Consider the following 24889-nt stretch of genomic DNA (forward strand, 5'->3'; position numbering starts at 1 on the left):
TTCATAAAGACTGAGTAGATTACATTAAGACTGAAAACAAAACATCACTATTGTTTAAAATGATTTGACATTTGAGGAACGTCACCTGCTCAACATTCCTGTGAACGCAGCCTAAGGCCTGAAATAAAGCGTAGTAACCACGTTTTCTGACCTGCTGTGAGTGTTTCTAACAGTAACAATGTAATTAATATCTTATATATATAAAAGAAATAAAACAATATGTCAGAGGTTTTGTTTTATAACCAAGTATGTTTTATTTTTACACTTTAACAGAAATCACAACATTGAACTATTTACAAACATCAGATATTTAAGTTTGAACATCTAATGAGATCCTCAGCGTTCACGCCACTGCTTTGAGGCTCCGCCCACTCCTCAGATGAGGAAGATGATGTCATCAGCCACCATTACCTGGTTGTCGTCCTGCATGCGGGTCAGCGCAGCTCGTACCTCGGCCTCTAGGAACTGCTGCTGACGCTCCGTGTTGATGGCGTCCATTAGCGACGCCATCTTGACGGACTGAGCATGTGCAGACTGGAAGACGGCAAACAGCGACGACTTGAACTCCTTCAGCCTGAGGACAGGACCACACACACTTTAGTTACACACACACACACACACACATCAGGGAGGACGTCAAACACCTCTCAGCAGAGAGCTCCGCCCCCTCAGGCTCCATTGGCTCGTCGGCTTGCTGCGTCTTGGCTGGTTTCGGGGTCCCAGCCTGAACTACACACACACACACACACACACACACACAACATTTGAACTTTAATGACCATTTATTCTGAACCTTCTAAAATTATTACAGTAGCTCCGCCCACTGCAGGATCAGCACCAACCAATGAAAAAAGGGATTTCCTCTGCTTTGATGATTGAATGGATATTATTATAGATTATTGATTTCTGAGCTTTAATCTACATTTATTTCACTGTTTTATACTATATAGTATTAGGGACACATTAAAATAAAATTAAAATCTGGGCACTACAAGATTACGGTTGTAATATTTTTGATTCAAGTCATAATTTTATGAGAATAAAGTCTTTTTTTGATTAAAGTCGTAATATTTCGAGATTATAGTCGTAATATTTCGAGATTATAGTCGTAATATTTTGAGATTAAGGTCGTCATTTTGAGAATAAAGTTCTATAGTGATAATATTTTTCAATTAAAGTCATAATTTTATGAGAATAGTCAAATTCTTTTGAGATTAAAGTTGTAATATTTTGAGATTAAAATCATAATTTCAAGATCAAAGTGGTAATTCTCAAAATATTATGACTTTAATCTTGAAATATAACAACTTCATTCTTATAAAATTACAATATTAATCTTGTAGTGTTCAGATATCTTTATTTTAATGTGACATTAATATGCAGTCTTAATAATAATTAAATATTTAATACTTACTCTCTGGAACCTCCTGATCTTCACTGAAGTCGTAGGGACTGTAGGTCTCATCACCCTGGGAGCCATGGCGCCCCCTGCAGGACAGAAAGCAAAGATTAGTAACTAAATAAGTAAACTTTATTTAAACATTTTAAATAGACATTTAAACCACAAAGTGTTTCACAAAGATTAAAGACACATTCATAAACAAGAAATGTAAATTCATGTGGGCAGCTCTGACTGTCTGTGAGACTAGAATCATTTCGTAACAAAGTAACACATAAATAATGGGTTTCTAAGCTGCTACATGACCTACTGTACATGGCTAATTTTTGTTCAGATTGAAGTAGGACCGTTAGTGGTTAAACATGATATGAAACATATGATACAGAGTGACAATAAATACAGAACTCTGTAGTCCACAGGAGATTTACATCAAATATGAAGCCAATTCTCATCATCAAAGGCTATAAAAGCAGAAATAATTGAACTAATGTATGGACATCAACTGCAGCAAGTTTGGTGATAATAATAAACATTAGACTAAAGATTCACGTTTTTGTAAATAAAAGTTCAGGCTGAAGCCCACTTTACCACAACTGTGCCAACGTTTTCCACACATTTGTAAACAAGTGTGTAACTGTAATATGTCAGTCAAATTAATTCCAATCATTGTTAATGTAGGTGTTGAAATGAACACATTTTTATTCAGGTTTCTGCTGTGCCATGCGTAATGCTAATTATGGTTCCACTCTTTGGTGGCGTTACGCATGTGTGTTATTCAGCAATGCTTTGACCAATTGTTGTAAAACTCAACCTGTAGAAATTGGTGATATCAAACAATATGGGAGGGGCTTTAGCCATGGCCAATCAGAGCCAGTAGTACGGTACAGACTAATGGTTTCAAAGCTTCTTCTTGTTGTGGTTTCAACAATTTATCCAGGTGTTTTAAAAACTTCTCCGTGTCGGCCGCCATCTTTGTTTTGATACTGCTTTGTGCACAGGATATGACATTTGTTCCTGTTCGGCTCTCATTGGCTCGATCGGTCATGACATCATCTTTTCAACGCATGCGTGAAACACGGCCTAGTTTACAGTAGTTTACGTTACTATTTAAAAGGTTGAAACTCTGCAATTTAAAAATAATTACAAATTTATGTTTTGAGTGAATTCCGATTTATTTTGGTTTTTGAGTTTATGATCTTTGATATTTGCACTATTTGTTTTGTATAAATTAATATTTATTGCACATTTTGTTTGCATTATTAAGGGAGAAACACACCATTTCAAACTCAACAGTCTGTGTTATTCAGCACTGATTTTATATTGAAATAAGACTGTTGTGTTAAAATAAAGTTACATTTGTGTTTTATTTATTACATATACACATAAATTACAGTAGGTTTAGTTTGTTTCCTATACCAGCGGTTAAAAATTGTCTAGTAAATCTGTTATTGATTTCGTCGACTAAAATTGCTTTTTCTGATTTTGTGGCGTTGTTTTGGTACGTAACATACCTGACCTGTATATCAGTGGATTCAGCTCAGCCTGTAGTTTCATGTAGACTCTAGACTATATAGATCTGTGTTTATTTTGTGACTCACAGCAATGGGAAAATGCTGAGTTTACTGAGTTGTGGACTTTTCCCTCTTTGAACATAATGTCCTGGTGTGTGTGCTGTGAATGTGTGTTAGCTACAGTTGTAGCTTCTATAGTTTCTTATGACTACAGTGAGGAATAGAATGTGTGATTTCATTCCTTCTTTACAACATTTACACCCGTGAGAGTCACAGAGAATGGAGCTGCCCCCGCCGGTGGGTCCGTTGGGTTTGAAGAGGTTAAAAGAATCTTAAGAGTCTAAAGAACGAAGGAAGAGAGGAAAGTCGTTCTACAGCTTCAGGCTGATCTCCATGTTTGAGGAACCATCAGGAGGTTCATTCACCTCTTCCTCTGGGATCTTTGAGAACGCTGCGTCGACGCCTCCTCATCCTCTTCCTCCTCTGACCCAGAGCCAGGCTCCGCCCTCGATCGTTTCTTCACTTTCTCCAGAACCTGCACACACGAGGGTTGGGGTTAATTACAATTACATTCCATGTTCAATTACAACTCATTTGTGATTACAGTGACCAAAATTTAAATTATTATTTTTTCCCTGAAAGTTAATTACAAATACATTCTTAATTACTAAATGTCAATTACAATTAATCTCAATTACTGATCCTTTAATAACATTAAATGTAACCTTCCTCTTGTGTTAGCTTCCTGTTAGCATCTCTAATGCTACGACACGCTCAATATTTACCTTTAAACAATTTTCTTTGGTAGAATGTTTTTTTTATTTTATTAAAAATAAAAACACCAATGTACTGACCATAATATGGCCCAAATACAAAAAAGATGACTTCAATAAATAAAAAAAAGTGTTAAAATGCAATTATTTGGGTTTCACATATTTTTGTTGCATTTGAACATTTTATTCGTTGATTGAAAATTATGGAAGGTCGTTTATGAGAAAACAGTGAAAATGTGAAACAACAAAAACCATGGGTTTATACATTAGATATTACACTAGAAGAGGAAATGTACATCTAATCTGCTGTTCACATTAAAAATGCATTTTATTTATTTATTGTTTACATTGAAAACGCAGGTCGTATAATTTTTTTATATATATATATATAAAATTCACATCAGATTTTTTCTCACGTTGATAATGCTCGTCTGGTTTTATGAGCTTCAACATAAAAAATTTGATGTGAATTTTAAAGGTAAAGAAAAAAAAATTATACGAGTGAGATATCTAATGTATAAACCCATAGCTCGATATTATTAATTATTTAATATGATTTTACAGTTGTTAGTGGTGAAGAATAACAAGCATAGGCTTCTTTCTGTCCCTTGTTGAATGAATCAAATGATTTATTTATTAATTTTCTTTTTTGTTTGTTTGAAATAAATAAAAACTTTTGATTGAAGTGATTTTTCTTTTTTGATTGAATAATAAAGACACTAATGTACCTCCATACAATTACAAATAGTTAAAATAAAATAGTATAAATAATATCTGAGCTGGTGCAATTTGTCACTAATTCTGTATTTGTAACAACGTCACAAACACGATCAAAACAATAATTATAGAAAAAGAAAAAAGTCTTTGGGGTCGTCAGAAAATTACAGTGAGACGTACAGTGAGGCGTTCACTGACCTTTTTAAAGTAGGCGAACTGAACGAGCTCCACCGCCACCTCTGAGTCCTCCAGCTCCACAGCTTTACTCATACGGGCCTTAGCGTGGGCCGTGGACAGACGGATCAGCGTCTCCAGACTACGAGCCGTCACTGGGGACGTCTGAGGAGGAAACGGACGCCATCAGGTAACCATGGTGATCATGATAATCTTCATCATCATCAGCTCACCCTGGCGATGTCACTGCCCAGCTGCTCCTGGCTCCGGAGGCGTGAGTACTCCTCTGCGATGTGATTGGCTGCCTCCTCGGTCAGCACGGGGGTCACGCCCTTAGCGATGTGGATGTACTTCCTCATGAACTCTTTACTCACGATCTTATCCCTGGGACGCAGGACGCACAGCGTTACACGTACACAGAGTGTTAACATTGTGATTGTTACACAACGGGTAAGGAAGCGCGTTTCAAAGCAGAAGGTCCGCAGTTTTTGGACGTCCAGACGACTGCGTCGACGACATTAAATTCTAAATCAATATAAATGACGCAACGTCAAGTGGCCGTCGCTGTGTGTAGAGCTGAGGCTGCAGCGGTGACGGCTGTACACTTCCTCTACTTACTGGGGCCAAATGAAAGTGGAATACTTCATGAATAAACCTTTTAAATCATAATTATATATTTATTGTGAACTCATCCTTTAGAAACTCTAAGTTGATCATTTATGTATGATAAGTGCTGTACACTGTACACGTCAGTAACCCATGGTTTACATACTCAGGGTTGATTGACCCACTTCATACCAGCTGTAATGGAACCAGATACCCAGAGTTTGTTGAACCTCCTTTCTGGAACAGGAATGTGCTGATAACGTGATCTTATGTTAGAGCAGCTCTTACTTCTTCCTTTTGCTCCCGTGCAGCAGGTTGTTGTGTTTCTCGTAGATCTGCAGCTCCTCGTGTTCCTCTGCTAAAGTGTCAGGGTCTTCAGTGGCCAGAACGTCTACGGTTCCTCCCAGAGCCATGGCTGAAACACACACACACACACACACGTCTGAACTGGTTCACATGCTGCAGTGAGTCTAGAACTGGTTCTAGTCCTGGTTCTGACCTGCCCCCTCCTGCTCGTGTGGGTCTCGGTACCGGTGCATTCTCAGCACGTGCTCAGAGATCTCTCGGTCCTGCTCGGCGTCCATCTGGTCCAGCATGATGAAGAGTAGGTCAAAACGGGACAGCAAGGAATCCTGGAGGCCGATGTTCTCCATGGGGGTTTTATACTGGTCGTACTGTGGAGAACAGGGAGCAGCTGTAACACGTGGACGTGTGGAGCGGGCTGTGGGTGGGGGTTCTGTAAGTGACTGTGACGATTCCGTGTGGGTGTGACACTCACCCTGCCGTAGACCGGGTTGGCCGCTGCCAGCACGGAGCAGCGGGCGTTGAGGCGGGCATGGATCCCGGCCTTAGCGATGGTGACCCGGCCCTGCTCCATCACCTCGTGGATGGCCGTGCGGTCCATGTCCGACATTTTATCAAACTCATCGATGCACACGACGCCACGGTCGGCCAGAACCATGGCGCCCGCCTCCAGACGCCGCTCGCCTTCATGGTCACAGATAGACCAGAGTTACAGACGTGTTACAGACGCTCACAGCCTCCAATCACACTCTCACCTGTTTCCTGGTCGGTGGTGACGGCGGCGGTCAGACCCACACCAGATGAGCCCCGCCCAGTGGTGGGGATGGCTCTGGGCGCCGTGTGCAGCACGTAACGTAGCAGCTGAGACTTGGCCACTGACGGGTCACCTGGGAACCAGAGGATGAGGAGCATCAGACACAAAGCACAGACGGCGCTACAGACGGCGCCACCAGGGCCGTACCAATGAGCAGGATGTTGATGTCTCCTCTGATGCGTGAGCCGTTCTCCAGAACCTTCTCCACGCCGCCCAGCAGCATGCACAGGATGGCCTTCTTTATGTACTCATGGCCGTGGATGCTAGGAGCGAGGGAGCGAGCTAGCTGGTCAAACACGTCCTGAGGGAGAATAACGACATTTAAAGTCACGTTTACATCATGAATCATGTTTAATGTAAAGACATTTATTCACCTCCTATTATCCATGGGGTCAATTTCACACATTTCAACATTTATCATTCAAAAAATGCTTCGATATTTTACACTTTTTTCTAATATGGATACAAGTTATTAACCATAAAATTATCATGATGATTTTTTTCCACTGTGTTGAACCAGGGCCGTCCCTCCATACATAATAAATAAATACATAAACGCATGATAAAAGATATCCAGGAAGTTTACTATTATTTGGTTCAAAGTATAAAGTCATCTTAAAGATTTAGAAATAAAATGTGTTAAAACTAAAAGTGACCAAAAACTGTAGAAAATTTGGTAAAATTGGTTAAAAGTTGCAAATTAAAGTTGCCAAAAACAAACAAGAAAAGTGGTAAAAAGGGTCAATATCAGAAACATTTGTGACTGGCAAAATATGGAGCAAAAATACATCAAAAGGAGCAAAAATATGGTAATAAAAAGTGATGAAAATAGGTTAAAATGTTTAAACATTCTTACGATGGATCGACTCCGACTGAAGTTCCTGATTTTGGCCACGTCGTCAGCAGAGAAGTTGGGGGACACTTCTTTACTCATTTGTTTGACGTTGCAGGCGATCATGATGGTCCTGGTGGGAGACGAGAGGAAGGAGCTACGTTAGCCGCAGTAAGCTAACCAACAAACCCAGCTCTGTGTGGTCACCTGACCTGAAGGTTCCCGAGGTGAAGCCTCCTTTCTTCCCAGGCAGACAGCGGTACGTGCCCACCACCTGGACCCTGTCTCCAGGTTTGACCACGTCCACCAGGTCGTTGTCCAGGATGATGTCCACGGAGCGTGGCAGCTGACCAGCAGGAGCTTTCTCTGGCATCTCCTGAACCGTGATGGTCTGATGGTCCTTGTAGATGGACAGACCAAACTCTGTCTCCAGGGGGTTGTTCTCCTCATCCTGTCACAACACAAACAGCTGGAGTTAGTCACGATGGAAGACAGGGGGTGGAGCCACAATCATGTGACAATAATGACCAATCAGAGCATTAACACAGGAAACTACAAAACAACGATGTGGTTTCTGGACTCATTTTGTGTTTCTTTGAATAATTTTGTGTCTTCTTTCGACTCATTTTGTGTGTTATTGGTGTTTTTTTTGTGCGTTTGACTCACTTTGTGTTTTTCGACTCGTGGAGGTGATGTTTTAGTGGTGTTTTGTTTATTTCTATCTGTAAACAGTGTAACTTAAACTAATGGATGTACTTTGATGATATTTGAAGAAAATAACAAGCTCTTACTTTGGTGGGGTAGATGGCGCTGGAGGGGAAGGCGTCTAAGGAAGTCAGGTCCGTGTACTTCCTCTCCATCGTCTTCTTGGTGGCGGGACAATAGTGAACGCTGCGTACCACTTTGGGCCGGACCAGAGAACCTGTGTGTGTGATGGGTTAAAGGTCACTAACGTGCACACGCTGCTCCGTGCATCCTTCTACAGTAACACTCACACTTGGTGATGATCCCCTCCACACACACCATGCTGCCCAGGAGTCTGGAGGTCAGGGTTCGGGGGGAGACGTGTTTGGAACCAAAGCTTCCCTCCAGGCCCACGAAGAACTCCTCGTACTGCTTAGCGTAGGTGGCGTCCACCGAGGCCACCAGGTCCTTCAGAGCTCGCTGGAACGCCAGGAGCTCCTCGAAGGAGTTGTTCATCAGCCTGATGGAACATTCGCACCATCAGGACATCTCAGTGGTTTAGGTTCAACACTTTAAAACAACATTTACAGAAACACGTGTACGTAACACCATTAATAATAATAATACAGTGTCGCTGTCAGAAATACAATAATGAGACTCTACGTAGAGTCTTTACTTCCTATAACCTTACTTTACAGCTCGGTGTATCGTCCCTCCCTATAGCCTTACTTTACAGCTCGGTGTATCGTCCCTCCCTATAGCCTTACTTTACAGCTCGGTGTATCGTCCCTCCCTATAGCCTTACTTTACAGCTCGGTGTATCGTCCCTCCCTATAACCTTACTTTACAGCTCGGTGTATCGTCCCTCCCTATAGCCTTACTTTACAGCTCGGTGTATCGTCCCTCCCTATAGCCTTACTTTACAGCTCGGTGTATCGTCCCTCCCTATAGCCTTACTTTACAGCTCGGTGTATCGTCCCTCCCTATAACCTTACTTTACAGCTCGGTGTATCGTCCCTCCCTATAGCCTTACTTTACAGCTCGGTGTATCGTCCCTCCCTATAGCCTTACTTTACAGCTCGGTGTATCGTCCCTCCCTATAACCTTACTTTACAGCTCGGTGTATCGTCCCTCCCTATAACCTTACTTTACAGCTCGGTGTATCGTCCCTCCCTATAGCCTTACTTTACAGCTCGGTGTATCGTCCCTCCCTATAGCCTTACTTTGCAGCCCGGGCGTCGTTGCGCCTCCTCAGGTCGTTGATGTTCACTATGAGTCGGGCTTTGTTCTCACTGATCATGTCCCGTACTTTGCTCTGGTAGATGCCCTGGTCCTGCTGCAGAGAAACAAACCACACGGATCATAAATAGAGGATCTGAGGAGAAACTATTGTCTCAACAAACACTTTACACGCTTTAAAAACATCAGTTTTCCCTTAAAATAACTTTGTACTTATAGTATGACTTACGTCGTCGTCCAGAAAGTCCAGGTAGTCCCTCTGAGCCTCCCTCATCTCCCGGTCATCCACCACATCAGTAGACATCGTTCTTTGCTGCTTTTTTCAGCTCAAATCAGAGAAAAATGACACAGAGTCAAACACTGTTCCTGCTGCACACAAGTCCCGCCACTGAAAGGTTTTCGCGCCACAGCGTGCTCGTTACACGTTGAACGTAAACCCTGATTGGCCAGCGTCAAGATGTCGTCCAATAGGATATTTTCTAACCTCTCATAGCCCCGCCTACATACAAATTCCCGCGAAAAGGGAACCGGAAAAGGAAAAGGAAAAGGCGGGGCTGAAGAAAAGAGAAGGAGCTGCGATATCATGTTTATCCAGCAGGTGGAGACAAAACTTTACTTTATTTTTATATATTTAATGACTTTATGATCATGTTTGTGATACAGTGTTATATATATATATGATATTTTCATTAGATTTATATTTGAGGAAGTGAAAGTATAGAATACAGTTGCATGTAGTGTTTTAATTTGAAAAATAATAACAAAAAACATAATTTTAATCACTTTTTTTATCATTTACTAGACATTCTCATTTTACGTTGAGGCGGTGGAGGATGCTGAATGTAACTAATAAAGTAACTTTTAATCTAAATGAGTAACTTTTAGAAACAAATAATCAGTAAGTTACTTTTTAAAGGAGTAATCAGATTACTTTATGAAGCTGTTCACAGACAGAAACAAAGCAGCTGTAATAATATTAACCTGTTTGTTGTGGCGATGGAGGGGCGTGTCCAGTGTTTAAGCCCCGCCCACACCTGCATTCATCCGACAGGTGAAGGTTGGAGTCCGCAGAGAGAGGAGCTGCTCCACCTGACAGGTGAGTGTTAGCATCACCTGAGACACGCACGAGCCTGTGCGCGTGCACAGCGCTGTGGGGACGCAGGTGGATTACTTTGATCACGTGATAGGATCTGTTCTGAGGGTCACATGATCGAAATTCATGTCACTATTTAGAATGATGATCAACCTGACTCAGCAAAAAACAAACAGTGTTATTATTGTCTTTATTTATGTTGTTTTGGGTTTTTTTTGTCTTTTTTGTATATATTTTTATTTTATTTTTTGTGTTTGTGTATTTTGCTGTTATTTTATGTGTTTTTGGAGTCATTGTGTATAATCTATTGTCCTTTTTGTGATTCTTGTCATTTTATTTGTTTTAGTGATTTTTTTGCTGTCATTTTGTGTGTTTTTGTTGTCATATTTATGTTGTTTTGGGTATTTTTTCCATTTGTCTTGTATTTGACGTGTTTTTGTTGTTTATTTTGTGTATTTTGCTGTTATTTTGTGTTCTTTATTCATGTCTTTATGGGTATTTTTTTTTGTCCATTTTGTATATATTTTTCTCTCATTTTATGTGTTTTGTTATTCTTTGTATTTTGCTGTCATTTTGTGTATTTTATTTGTCCTTTCATGCATTTACAGTGGAGGCTGCATCACTGTGATATACATACACACACACATATATATATATATATATATATATATATATATATATATATATATATATATATATATATATATACTGTTATATATATGTGTGTGTGTATATATATATATATATATATATATATATATATATATATATATATATATATATATATATATACACATATCAGATGTAACCCATGGGAACCAGTTGGAAACAGCACCAAGCTTTGTGTGTGTGTGTGTGTGTGTGTGTGTGTGTGTGTGTGTGTTCATTGACTGTAGTGAAGCTACAGGTTATTCTACATACCTGTTCCTCTGTCTGTCCTCACTCTGTATGTTTGTGTTCTTCATCACTGAGGAAGAGTGTGAGCTGACGTCAGCACTAACAGATCAGACTCAATAATCAACAAACCGGATGTGACGCCTCCAGAGTTCAGACAAACATCAGCTCCTGTAAAACAAGTCTTATTTCATCCTCACATGATACTAAATAAATACTTTACATTCGTTAACACTTCACAGAATATGAAGCTTTCAGATTAAACCTAAAAATAAATCAACAAAACCAAAGCGAACAGTCGACACCTATATTATAAAAATGTTTCGGCCTTAAAGTGGTTCCTGTTTTATTTTTATTGTATCTTACATTAATTATTACTAAATTAATCTGTCAAAAAATACTATTTAAAAAACATGAATTGTATTAGGTATTTAATATTTATATGTGTTTATTTTTGTAACTAATATATAAAAAGTGCTACAATGATAAATTATGAATATTCTAATTTTCCAGTAAATATTCTTTCTTTAATTGAACCAAAACCAGTCCAAAGGTTCATTTAGCATCAGTGATTGACGGACGCAGGACATTCTATTATTTAATCACTAATATTATTCAGGTTCTGAGGGAGAAATAATATCCAATCACGTGAAACCATTCACAATTAATTTTGAACTGATTAATCAGTTGCTAACGTTAGCTGATGGTCTTCATTTTAAAAGCACGACTCAGAAGTTAAATCTGCAAAGTTGGATGAAGAAAGTTGCAGAAAAACAGTAAAAATAAGCAAAAATTGGCTCAAAATGTTCAGAACATATTTCTAGTATAAAAGCATCTGGCGGCTCCTTCCTAGTGTCTCGCAACCCCAAATGATATCCTGGGCCCCAAGGTTGAGAACACTTGGATTAAAGCTGCAGTATGTAGAATTGTGAGACTGGTATGGAATCAACCTCCAGCTGTGGAGCTCTGAGAGACTAGAGACAAACATAGAGACAGACACTCCATGTCCAGACTGCAGATCAGTGCTTCTCAAAGTGTGGAGCACGCCCCCTGGTGGGTAATAGAGGTATGACACGTGGGGTGTTACAAACTTTTAATATTCATACTAAATGCCTTCTTTCTGAGATCAATAACTCTAAACAAATGTCTACACACAAAGAAAGTAAAAATGTAGCAGAAATAAGTTATGGTGCAGGAACTAAATGTAACTAAAGTGTAAAAATAATGATTTAAAATGACTGAAAAAATGTATTTCCTTTTGGTTTTCAGAAGCTTTTTGTCACAGATTGTAAACAATGTTTCTTTATTTCCTGTATTTTTGACGACTGCACTTTTACATTTGTTTTTACTTCAGGTGATTAGTTTAATTAGTGTTTGATTTTTGATTAATTATGAAATATGACATCACTGGAGTCATTTTGTGTCATCTGTTTTTGTGATTTTGTGTGTTTTTGAAGTCATTTATGTGTATTTTCTTTGTCCTTTTATACATTTCTTTTTTTTTGGGGGGGCACAAAACAAGACGGAGGGCTGCATATGGCTCCATCTCTGGTCTGAACGATCCTTTAGTTCTATAAAATTAAAAATGTGTTATTAGTCAGGATTATTTGGGGGAACAGGAGCTTTAAGAACCAGTGCTGTAAATGAACTGAGCATGTTCTCTCCACCATGGATATGCTTCTCTAGGTTTATACTTGATTTACTGTCTATTCCCATTCTGACATCAGGACGTGGGGTGGACGGGGCGGGGTCCACCCTACGTACCGGGTCAGAGGAACCTCCATGAGTCTGTTGCTCTTCCTGTTTCCTCTTTGCTGTGTAACCGTTGTGTCTAACGCTGTATTTTTAATATCAACTAATAAGTCTTTTCACTCTCTGGAACTGCACATGTGACCTGGGGGGTCAAAGGTCAGAGCGATATAAACATAAAGTTAATTCACTCTGTTGATGTTTCCAACCTAACAGCGTTTATAATGTTATTCCAGAGATCGTTAGTGTTTATATTATTAATATTACACATATTCAGACTGGAGGAGGGACCAGGGTTTTCTGATGATGTCAGCACTTTTAAAAACTGATGGAGCAGCTCAGCAGCAGTATAGAAGCAAGGCAGTCCTCTTGTTTCCACACAGGTGACCCCTGGTGAATGAAAACACAGACTACCTGGGTCTCCAGTGAGAGGAATTCAGACTCTACCCAGGAATGATTCTCATATGTGAGCTTTTATAAAAACCAACGTTAGAAACAGAATTAAAGCAACAAACCTCCTCTGTTTCCATTCCTTCTACAAGCTTTTAACTTATGATTGGTATGTATTTACTGTATTTACCTTTAGTTTGTTTCAGATCAAAAAACATGAATTATCAAGAAGGGTCTAGCTACAAACCACGCCCCCTACAAAATAAGCCCTATTGATCCAACACCTGGACATGAACCTCAACCGCCACCGCCTCCACTTCCTGGTTAAATTCAAGGTTACATTGAAAAATTGCTTGAGTAGGCGTGGTTTGTAGGGGGCGTCGCTTGTACTGTACCCGTGGTTGCAGTTGAGTATTATTGGAATTTTCAGTTTGTGAGCAGCATTAGCTTTAGCAATGTGAACTTTAGCAATGTTAGCTTTAGCAATGTTAGCTGTAGCAGCATTAGCTTTAGCTTTAGCAACGTTAGCTTCAGTAGCATTAGCTGTAGCAGCTATAGGCATTCCTACCTTGGAGACTGATGCCACGTTTCCACAAAAAATCTTTGAAGGAATCAACGCTCCAAAAATAATGTAAATCTCTGTCAGACGTGGAGAATTTATACCTCTTGACCTTTGACCTCTTGCGCGAGAACAGAGTGAAAAGTTTTTTAAAAACTTGACTTAAACTTTGGACAAACGATGCTCTTCATATCTGATGCTGTTTCTTTCCCATTGTTCCCACAGTGTCCACCATGGCCCACGTCCTGCAGCGCCTCAGCCCCCTGACCCTGACCATGACCCTGGGCGTGAGCAGCGCTGGAGTCCTGACCCACGTCCTTCCCTCCAGGCTCCCCTCCCCCCGCCCCACGGTCACAGCCTCTCAGGTTCCTAAACTCTTCAGGGAGCCCTACATCCACTCCGGGTACCGGCCCGTGCACCAGGACTGGCGCTGCTACTTCCTCAGCCTGTTCCAGCGCCACAACGAGTCCCTGAACGTGTGGACCCACCTGTTGGCGGCGCCGGTCCTGCTGGTGCGCTGCTGGGCCCTGGTGGGGGCCACGGGCTACACTTTAGAAGCAGCGTCTCTCCCTCTGAGCTTGTTCCTGATCTCGTCCTTCACCTACCTGTGCCTCAGCGTCCTCGCTCACCTGCTGCAGTCGCACTCCGAACACGCCCACTATTTCTTCTTCTTCATGGACTACGTGGGCGTGGCTGTGTACCAGTACGGCTGCTCTATCGCTCATTACTTCTACACATCAGAGCAGACGTGGAGGGAGAGGGTGGGGCTTATGTTTCTACCCGCCGCTGCGTTCCTCGGGTGGTTGTCGTGCGCCGGATGCTGCTTCGCTAAGTACAGGTATAAACGTCCGTACCCTATGAGGCGAAAGATCTGCCAGCTGATCCCCACCAGCATGGCCTACCTGGTGGACATCAGCCCCGTGGCCCACCGCCTACTCACCAGCCCCTGGACAGGGTGGGCCGGGGGGGACTCGCTGCCCTACCACGCCCTCCAGATGGCGTCCTTCCTGCTGTGCGCGCTCTTCTTCTCCTGCCCCATCCCAGAGCGCTACTTCCCAGGCTGCTGTGACTTCGTGGGCCACGGGCACCAGATCTTCCACGTCTTCCTGTCCCTGTGCACCTTGTTCCAGCTCGAGGCGCTGTCCCGCGACTTTGTCAGGCGGAGGGATACGTTGGTGGAGCGGTTTGGAAAGAGGCAGCTGTGGTGGGCGTGCGTGTCCTTCCCCCTGCTGTGTGTGTGCTGCGTCGTGACCGCTCTCGTTACAATGAAGTACATGAACGAGAAACTCAAAACCAAAAAACAAAGAGACAAATAAGTGTTTATCACAAACATGTGACGAGGATAGAATTAATATAGATGGTTCTCAACCTAAGGGTCCCAGAGGGCGGGGACCCCCACTGTAGCGGAGGGCGGTTGAACACAGACCTCAACATGAGTCAGCAAAATGATGGTCCATTGTTTTATGAATCTGTGAGAACCACATGTATGTATTTATTCATCTGAATCAGTGAACAATCATGACGTAATTATAATTACAATCGTATTTGATAAAATCTGTTGCTGTTGTATTCGTAATTAAATTGTAATTGAGTTCAGATAATTGACTTTGTAATTGTAATTGCCATGAAAATTCTATAAAAATTGTCAATTTTAATTTAATGCAAAACTGTTGAACCATGTTACAGTTCTATGTACAGTTCTACACATATGTAGTTAATAATTATTAAAATATGTTTCATATCAAGCTTTAACACATTTTACCATTTAAAAATAATATAAATCTATGGGTACAGTGACACACCATAAATATTAATATCAATATATTCATTGATTATGAATCCTAACAAGGTAATCAATAGATGAGAAACTAATTAGATAATATTTATTAGTGTATTTTACAGCTGATTATAGACATTTAGAAATGCTAACAGAAAGCTAGCACAAGAGGAAGGTTATGATTTATGGGCTTTTTAATTTCGGCTTAGTAATCGCCATTTATTGTAATTGAATTTTAGTAATTGAGGACGTAATTGTAATTGATTCCGGGGGGGGAAATGTTTGTAATTTCAATTGTAATTGGAATGTTGGTCAACGTAATTGTAATTGAGTTGTAATTGAACAGCAACTCACTGATGAAAACTATAAAATAAATGTATTCAGGAGGCACTAAATACTATTTTATTTATAAAGTTAGAATCTTTCAAATGTATGTTATTATTCATTCTATCATTATGATCTATAGATGTTTTTTCACAGAATGTTTTAGTCAAAAAAAGGGATGAAATGAATTCAAAGGTTAGAGAAAGTGGGACTAGAACCTAAACGTGTTCTGTTTGTAGATTAACGGTTAAACCACTCTTTTCTGAAATGAGCTAAAGTCTTGGTTATTTTAAACTTGTTGGTGGAGTTTCTCGTCTGGTAAATCCTTCAGTGGAGCCACACCTTTCATCAACAGGACATAAATTAGCTCAGGACAGGTTTTCTTGAAGATTCAACAATAAAAACGTATTTTAAAGTATTCTGTGTAAAAGCTGAGTCACTCCACCCTGTGAGTCTACATTTTCTTATTCCACTATTCACTGTTTTTGGCTCATTTTTGTCACATTTCACTGTGTTTTTACCATGTTTTGACCCCATTTTTACTCATTGTCTGTCACAGACTTCATTACCAAAATGTGATGGTTTAAATCAGAGGTAGACAACCTTTATCACAGCAAGGCCACAAAAACATGTGTTTGATCTGAGGGTCACATGATCAACATTCATGTCAGCATTAGAATAATGAGTGATCTGAGCATTAATACAGGAAAAAACAAATAGTTTTTATTGTTATTTTGTGTGTTTTTCTCTCATTCTCTGTGTGTTTGTTGTTGTCTTGCTGATTGTGAGGCATTTTGTGTATTTCTGTAATTCTTTTGTGTGTTTTTCCTGTAAAATATATGTTTTTTAGAGTCATATTGTGTATTTGTGTTGTCCATGTCTTTGTTTGTTAGGAATGTGGGTTTGCATGATTTTTTTGTGGTTTTCTTGTCTTTTGATGTGCTTTTGTTGTCATTTTCTGTAATTTTGTATATTTTTCTGAGTAATCTTGTGTATTACTGTTTTTTCATTTTTGTAGTTTTGTTTTTTATTTGGTATTTTACTGTAATTCTTTGTGTTTTTTAATGTATTCTTGCTCTTATTTTGTATTTTTGTCATTTTGTACGTTGCCTTTGTCTGGTTTATAAGTTAGAAATCCATCACACTGGTGTGTCTTTGTGTGTCGTATGAATGTAACTGATGCAGAGTTACAGACACTTGATAGTTACACAAAGGTAGGTGTGGCCAAGTAAAGCCTCTGCTCTGTTGTTTATGTAAAAATCACAAGTATCTGAGAATCGTTTGTTCCAGTGCTGGCACAACATCACATTTCTATAAATATGCAGCTTTCTGTGATAAAAGTGGCTTATCTCTGTGTTTGAGAATATCTGTATACGCCCCACCTGAGAGGGCGCGCCCCACACTTTGGGAACCGAGCTACACACCCTCGACAACAAAACACATCACAGATTGATTACAGTCACTTCTACACAAAAGCTGTAATCACGTGTGAAACTAGTTTTTGGATGATTCTAGAACACTGCAGTAGTAGAGTGAGTAAAAAGCTGTGGGTTAGAACCATAGATCAATGATGACTAGAGCTGCTCTGAACCAATGATGGTGTAAACATACATGTCAGAACACTTTAATAATCCAGAGAGAATGACTTTAGTTACAGTGGCTCCAGTACAAACTTTAATAAGGAAACACTAACAAAATATACATACAGGATTAAAAAGAAAATAAAGACACAAAAATCAGGGTTCTCTCCAGCTAGTTGAGATTAGGGGCCCCTACGGTGTGATGTCGGCCCCTACGGTGTGATGTTGGCCCCTACGGTGTGATGTCGGCCCCTACGGTGTGATGTTGGCCCCTACGGTGTGATGTTGGCCCCTACGGTGTGATGTTGGCCCCTACGGTGTGATGTCGGCCCCTACGGTGTGATGTTGGCCCCTACGGTGTGATGTCGGCCCCTACGCTGGTTAAAACAAAGCGTAGGGGCTGAAGAGGAAATAGGTGGTATGTAATGGCAAAGAGTAGCTTAAATGGGCAAAATGTGGCAAACAATAGTGTAAAAGGGCAAAAATGTGGAACAAAAAGAGGCAAAATGTAGAGAAAAAGGAAACAAGTGATATTATTGGATGAAAAGTAGAAAAAATGGTTTAAAAAAGGACAAAAATTAGATAAAAGTGTCAAAAAGACAATGACAATGGATTTTTTTTCTAAATAGGAAAAAAGTTGTATTTATTGGTAAAAGGAGGTTAAAATCTGAAAAAAGTGTCAAAACATTTAGAAAAGAGGCAAAAATGGGACAAAGGACAATAAAAATATAAATAAAATGAAATAAAAAATAGTCAAAATAAATAAAAAGAAGTTAAAAAATATGTCCCCATTTTAAGGTTTTCTGGGGAAATAATAATTAAAATTAAGACATTAAGAGCCACATGTTGAGAATCACTGACTATGTGATGTCGCTAATAATGTAGCTCAGTGTTTCTCAAATGGGGGTATGTGTACCCCTAGGGGTACGCGATGGCACTACAGGGGATACTAGAGAGAGACAGAGTGGAGAATTAATAAAATAAAGTGACCTGAAGTCATAAAAACTATAGAAATAAATCTATTCAGGCGCAACTAAATCAGAGTTTTTCCACCTTGGGGGCGTGGCCCCATGTGGGGTCGCCTGGAGTTTAAATTATGTTGCCTGATATTTCGGAAAAATTTAAATAGGTTTTTGAAATGTTTGAATAATTTTTTATTTATTTATTTAAAAACAAAACAAACAATCTTCACAGTATTTACAGAAGAGGATTAGGACCATGGGAAAAAAACACAAAAACTGGACTGGAACAAAAGTTAAGACCAAAAAAAATGAATATGAAAAATAAGATTACAATTGTGATTGTTTTTTTTCTTTCACTACTGGCTCTGTTTTCTTATCCTCTCCCGTACTGTGTTTCTATACTTTCACTTTGTGAAATATAAATCTAGTTTAACTAAAATGCAATAAAAAAAAAATAGAAAAAAAAAAAAAAATAGAAAAAAACTGAGCTCAAATTTGATGGAAAAACAAATTCTAGAAAAAACATTTCTGGGTCACCAGAAATTTTTGAAATATAAATGGGGTCACAATCTAAAAAAGGTTGGGAACCACTGCACTAAATACTGTTTATTTCCACTTATTTACAAAATTAGGTCAGTGTTCATATTTACTGTTGTAATAAAGTGGGAGGTTCAGTAGATTTTTCATGGATGGTTAAATGGTTTGTTATGAAATATGTGGAGTGATAATTATTGTGTTTTCATATATTTAAACTAATAAAGTGGGAAAAAGTGACGCACCAGCACAAAGTTATAACACTTACGTTTACATGGGAGCTTTAATTCCTCTTTAATTCAGAATAAAAGTTAAATCCTCTTTAAACTGACCTTGTAAACACTAAATTCCTAATGTAAATATAATTCTGAATTAAACACACATAATGGTCAGACATTGATAGGCTCTGGCTCCGCCCCTAGTGGACAATTTCTGAAATAATTTATAAACAATATCATTGTAGTCAAACAAATCTGACTTTTCACACCTATGAACCAAGCAGCAGCCATGTTGAAAGTCTCAGGTTAATCTAAGCCTGATCTGCAGAGATATTTGAGGAACACACAGACACACACAGACACACACAGACACACACAGACACAGAGATTCCTTGCTTTAGATAAATGATGAAATTAATTCCATAATAGTTTTCTAAACAAAGGGGGAGGGACTTAGATTGAGAAATAATATAAGGTGGTACTGGAGCCTAAAAGCTTTGAGAACCTATAATGAGCTGGTCTGGATAGATGAGACCTGTATGAGTCAGTGGTGAGGAACCTGAACACACCACAGAGATGAAATACAGGAGAGTTGGTTGATGAGTTCCTCCTCCCACAGATACCAACCTGGGCCCCTCCCTCGTCCTGAACGCAGTTATTCTACAGAGCACTCAGTGTCTGACTGACAGTGTCAGTGCTCTACTACAGACAGCAGACGCAGTGAGTTCACCTTCTCATTAACACTAATCATCTCATTTTGTGTGTTTCTTGCTTTTTACAGTGATGTTTCCTCCACAGAGATGAGGATTATGGGTCCACCAAAAGGCGTTGTAGAGGAGCTTGGTTTGGATTCACCAAACGGCCTTGTCTTCATCGCTGCCTTACTCATTGTTGGCATCATTCTGGTCGCCCTCTGCATGGGACACAAGAGGTGAGACATTTTTGGATATTTCTATGTTTTCCAGTCATACAATGTATCGTATAAAGCAGCGGTCTGCAACCTTTACTTTACATTTTGTCTAATCTCACCTTGGTTTAAATCCTACTGGAGCCAAAAAAAAGGGAGCCATTACAAAAGAGTCAAAGAGCCACATGAGGCTCCAGAGCCACAGGCTGCAGGCCCCTGGTATTAGACTATTGGTTCCCAAACTGGGGTACGTGGACCCCTAGGTGTACTTCAACACCTCTCAGGAGATATACAGAAACATTTGCCAGTTTATTTTTTTTAGATATTATAGTTTTTTTTTTTTAATTATATGACACACTTTTCCTCATCTATCAATAATAATTTGTGGCACAACTCTTTAAAATACACCAAAAGGTAAAGTTCAAATTCTAAAAAGACCTAAATTCAAAATTAATGTTGGACGAGACACAGGAAGTGTTTAAACGGGCCTCCTGACACAAATAAAAAAAATACTGGTATAGACTGGATGTAGCTGCTCTGCTAAACTATCATATAAATGTAGATAATTAGGTAAGCTAAGACTTATTTTACTATACTTACACTACGTGTAACCAATCAATCTCTGCTGATACCAAATGTAACAAGTCAACAAGTGGTGGTTGGTCCTTTGTGCCCTGGAATGTGTTTGTTGTAATTCATCACGACCGAACCCTCAGAGCGACGACTCGTCAAACTGGTGGTTTTAGAGGAAGGGAGTTGCCTTTGTCGAGTGGATGATGAAGAGATTAGTAATCAATTATATCTCTAGGGATGAGCTGCTTGAGTCACGTCACTAGTGCTGTCAAGAGATTTAAAAAATGGTGTGATTAACTAATTATGCTCTGTAAATAATTAATTTCATTCATCTATTTTTCAATCGCACCTAAAAATTTCTGAGAAACACCCTCAACTTGAGTTAATTTCATTTAAATTATTGTGGCAGATCAAAAGACAGGAATATAACAAAGTGTCTTTATGAAGTCATTTATTGTTTGTTTTCAACAAACTAGAACAGATGCAAACGTAAACATTTACATTCCTCTGTATTTGAAACTAGTCCCAAAGGCTGCGTGTCATATTAATTTGTACTTTATTAATCTGCAATTAATAGAAAATACACATGAAATAAAACAACAGGACATTAATTTTGACACTGAACCCTGTCATCTTGTCCAGTTTTTGGCAACACGGCGTGCTTGGAGCATATAGCAGTTAGCACTGTTAGAGTATCTGCATTAGTTGTCCATGCTAGCTGCTACATGTTTAGCATTGAGGTGCGAGCTGCTATATGTTTAACATTGAGGTTCTAGCTGCTACATGTTTAACACTGAGGTGCTAGCTGCTACATGTTTAACATTGAGGTGCTAGCTGCTACATGTTTAGCATTGAGGTGGTAGCTCCGGTGGTCGGCAAACTTTTTCTTGCTCGATTTGCACACAACTAGGCTTGTATTTTTCCATCCGGTGTTTTTATTTAAGCCAAAATTAACGCAAACAAAGTTGAGAACCTCGGCAGTCTCCCATATTTTTATTGCAGGCTATACTTCAGTTCTTTGGGTATACCGGGAACTCTGGAAATGAGAAAGGTTCCGCGCTGTTTGGAGTGCTAAAATATTTTTTTCTGTAATCAATTCATCACAATTAACGTGTTAAAGTGACAGCCCTACACGTCACAGATCTTTAATCATTGAGATCATTAACACACTGATGGGGACAATAAGATCTCTGAAGGTGTTTCCGCAGACGTTCATTGACACGCCCGTTGGGGACGTCATCCCAAACATACCAGTGATGGTGACACAGCAGCTTTAATAACACATTCTTCACAGTGTTGTTCTGTGCATTCCACTGGTGTTAAAACTCAAAGGAATGAGAGCCAGACAGGAACCGCCGACGCACAATGGTGCCAATGTGCCAAAGTCTTTAGAAACGTTTACCTCTTCAAGACGAAATGTGTGATTGTGTATTCAAGTGAAGTGATGCTTTGAGATGACTTTTGTTGTAAATTAGCGTTATATAAACAAAGTTGAATTGAATTCAAAGATAAAACTAAAAAAACACAGAACACGTCTCAAACCCTCCAAACAGAAGTCCTGAAAACAAGAGTCCGAGCGCGCACAGTATTTTGGTCATTAATGCAATGTCCAGAACAAGGAATAAGTCACATTAAATGGTACATGTAGTGAGTTTTAATCATACAGGCTGAATAACGCAGTGCTAATGCTAACCTATCATCATCCAGCGCTGGGTCACGTTTCTGAACAACGGTGGACTGTAAAGCCAATGGTTGCTATAACAACAATAGTTTAGCGTCTCTGAGCCAAATAACGACACTAAGTCAGAGTTATCAGACGTTAACTCCATAACATCGGTACGGGATACACACTGAAAACGTTTACGTTCACACCACATTGGGTGGTATGAGAGGGATCTGTGGGCTTAGCTAATGGGCTAAGCTAATGGGCTGATAAACAGAATGCAGCTTGTAAATGTACATTTTCAGATCAGATCTGCTTACAGAGGATACTATGGGGGTGTCATGGCACTAACCACACCCCCACCACATTGTTCCCTCTTATTTCCTTGTGTCTCAATGATGAACTCTGTCAGGAGAACTTACCTGTTGGTTCAGGTGCTGATCATCATCCAATCAATGAACACTGTTAGCCTCTACCTCCCACAATGCACCATTACTTTAAAGTACAAAACAAAAGTGTGTCATTTTCTGACCAAAATGGAGACTCTCCATAGTTTATGTCCAAGGTATAAAAATCATTCTTTTTTTTTTTTAATAAAAATGTGCACATATTTGTTTATTGATAACACATTAAACACATTATTTGTTATATACATTTACACTCCAGGCACACTTTAAGCTAGCTGATGCTAATGTTGAGTTAAATCACACTTACTGTAAACGAGTCTGTACCCAAGTACGACGAGATCCAAAGTCTTTTTTACAACAGCTTCTAATCTTTCTTCTTTAGATTTTTTTTTAAATGCTTGGATATAGCACATTATTTTGAAATTCCATTTGGAGTCTTCAGGGCTATTCCTGTGAAAAGTTCACAAACACTAGTGGAACCTGCACTATTAGCCAAAGTTGGTAGAAATAACTGTTAAAATACATCAAAGAGTAACTTCTGATGCTATTTCTAAAGTGCAAACCTTTAGAAAATCTGAACAAAGTTGTGACATAAATTAAAAGTGCATTAATAAACAGCTGTCTAGTAACTTTTATATGTATCCTTGTTTACAGGAGCACGACTAATGCCTATGACGTGAGCGGATCAAAGGTACTCCTACCCTCCATTCATCCAACATCTCTACACACGTCTATTATTATTGATGAGTCATTATTAGCGACTAACCATGAGTTCACTGTTGTGTTGTGTTGTGTTGTGTTGTGTTGTGTTGTGTTGTGTTGTGTTGTGTTGTGTTGTTGTGTTGTGTTGTGTTGTGTTGTGTTGTGTTGTTGTGTTGTGTTGTGTGTTGTGTTGTGTTGTGTTGTGTTGTGTTGTGTTGTGTTGTGTTGTGTTGTGTTGTGTTGTGTTGTGTTGTGTTGTGTTGTGTTGCAGACTGATGAGGGAGCCAATGGGAGCAATGCTACAAAGACGGCGGGAACATCCAGTAAGCCTTTTGTCACATTTAAAGACATTTCATTTATTCAGACAACTTTTTTTCAGGAAATTCACTTTGATCTCTTGGCATGTTTTTGACTGTCAACTGTCAGTCCTCCTCAGAGGTGTCTGAATAAATGAAACCTTAACTACTGTATATGAACACGTGCAGGTGAACATTGTGTCGTTTTGAAATTGCAGACACTGATTATTCGTGGAGGAGCCACAATGAGATGCCTCCGAATTCCCTGAACAGGCCCAAAGCACAAACCCATTGAACGGCCACGCCCCCTCAACATTTAATAAAAAACAATAAAACCCAGGCTTCATACGTTCAAACCAAAGAAACATCAGGGTCAACATCTTTTCCCACACATGACCTTTCCTGAAATGGACGAAAAAAAAACAATGAACAGGAAGTGTCTGTCACCAACTCACCTTTAACGTAACTGACTCTCTTTTATAATTTTTTACACAAAACAATGTCTGTACTGACTCCATTACTAATGTAAACCTATGGATGGAAGAGTTTATCTGAGAAAGACTTTTTCATCATGAATCGTCTTCTCAGTCTGAAATCTATACGTTCTTCTTCTTCTTTTTTGTAACAGAATAAACAGAATGTGTGCAATCATCTCGTATGCTTTTATTTTGAAAGAGTGGAGAATTTGTTATTACAAAGTGTGGAAATTTGGGACTGCGTGAATATATTTCATAACAGATTTTTCTGGTGAAATGATATTTCCCAGCAGATATGTGAAAAATATGTTTACATGGGTGTTTTTGAGTAAATGCTGAATGTAATCTAATGGATCCAAACTGGTAAACCAATGGTTCCCACTCAAAATCAAGGAATCCAAGATGGCCGCCATCCTTATTGCCAAATTGGATATTTTGTCATAACTTTGGTTCTATTTGACAAAGAAACCTGATCTCAGTGGTGAATTGTAGGTTTTCAGGGTCAAGAAATTCAATAATATATATATAAATACCTTAAAATGTATTCAGAGTAGCTAGGATTAGTGTACAAAGTGACAATATATGCCAGCGTAGAAATTTTCATACTATACATACTTGTTTATTTTTCATTTTATTCCATTCTATTTTTTTTCATTTATTAATTTGTTCATTTTTATAGTTTTTATTTATTTAAATTTTTTCTTCCTTTTCTTTATACTGCATTTTATTCAAA

The 24889-nt window shown here is 39.2% G+C and overlaps 2 protein-coding genes across 4 annotated transcripts; one reads left to right on the top strand and one right to left on the bottom strand.

Moving 5' to 3' along the window:
* Positions 1-343: 343 nt before the first annotated feature.
* On the bottom strand, positions 344-11086 carry LOC114457935 (DNA replication licensing factor MCM3-like). Of its 2 annotated transcripts, XM_028440092.1 has the most exons (19): positions 11067-11086; positions 10034-10247; positions 9282-9365; positions 9037-9149; positions 8125-8333; positions 7921-8051; positions 7342-7580; positions 7154-7262; positions 6445-6598; positions 6239-6370; positions 5959-6167; positions 5680-5854; positions 5469-5595; positions 4808-4958; positions 4599-4739; positions 3336-3445; positions 1415-1488; positions 645-729; positions 344-574 (listed from the first exon to the last, which is right to left on the bottom strand). In XM_028440092.1, exons 3-19 carry the CDS (start codon positions 9354-9356, stop codon positions 376-378), a joined length of 2433 nt encoding a protein of 810 aa, XP_028295893.1. In that variant the 5' UTR covers positions 9357-9365; positions 10034-10247; positions 11067-11086; the 3' UTR covers positions 344-375. The 2 variants fall into 2 exon arrangements, with proteins under 2 accessions (XP_028295893.1, XP_028295892.1); XM_028440091.1 differs by lacking the exons at positions 10034-10247; positions 11067-11086 and having other exon boundaries at positions 9282-9448.
* LOC114457936 (membrane progestin receptor beta-like) lies at positions 10132-15264 on the top strand. Of its 2 annotated transcripts, none has more exons than XM_028440094.1 (2): positions 10132-10148; positions 13963-15264. In XM_028440094.1, exon 2 carries the CDS (start codon positions 13971-13973, stop codon positions 15051-15053), a length of 1083 nt encoding a protein of 360 aa, XP_028295895.1. In that variant the 5' UTR covers positions 10132-10148; positions 13963-13970; the 3' UTR covers positions 15054-15264. The 2 variants fall into 2 exon arrangements, with proteins under 2 accessions (XP_028295895.1, XP_028295894.1); XM_028440093.1 differs by lacking the exon at positions 10132-10148 and adding an exon at positions 12592-13254.
* Positions 15265-24889: the final 9625 nt, after the last annotated feature.

The sequence above is a fragment of the Gouania willdenowi genome, chromosome 24 (genome assembly GCF_900634775.1).
Source record: "Gouania willdenowi chromosome 24, fGouWil2.1, whole genome shotgun sequence".
In the NCBI taxonomy this organism is placed as follows: domain Eukaryota; kingdom Metazoa; phylum Chordata; class Actinopteri; order Blenniiformes; family Gobiesocidae; genus Gouania; species Gouania willdenowi.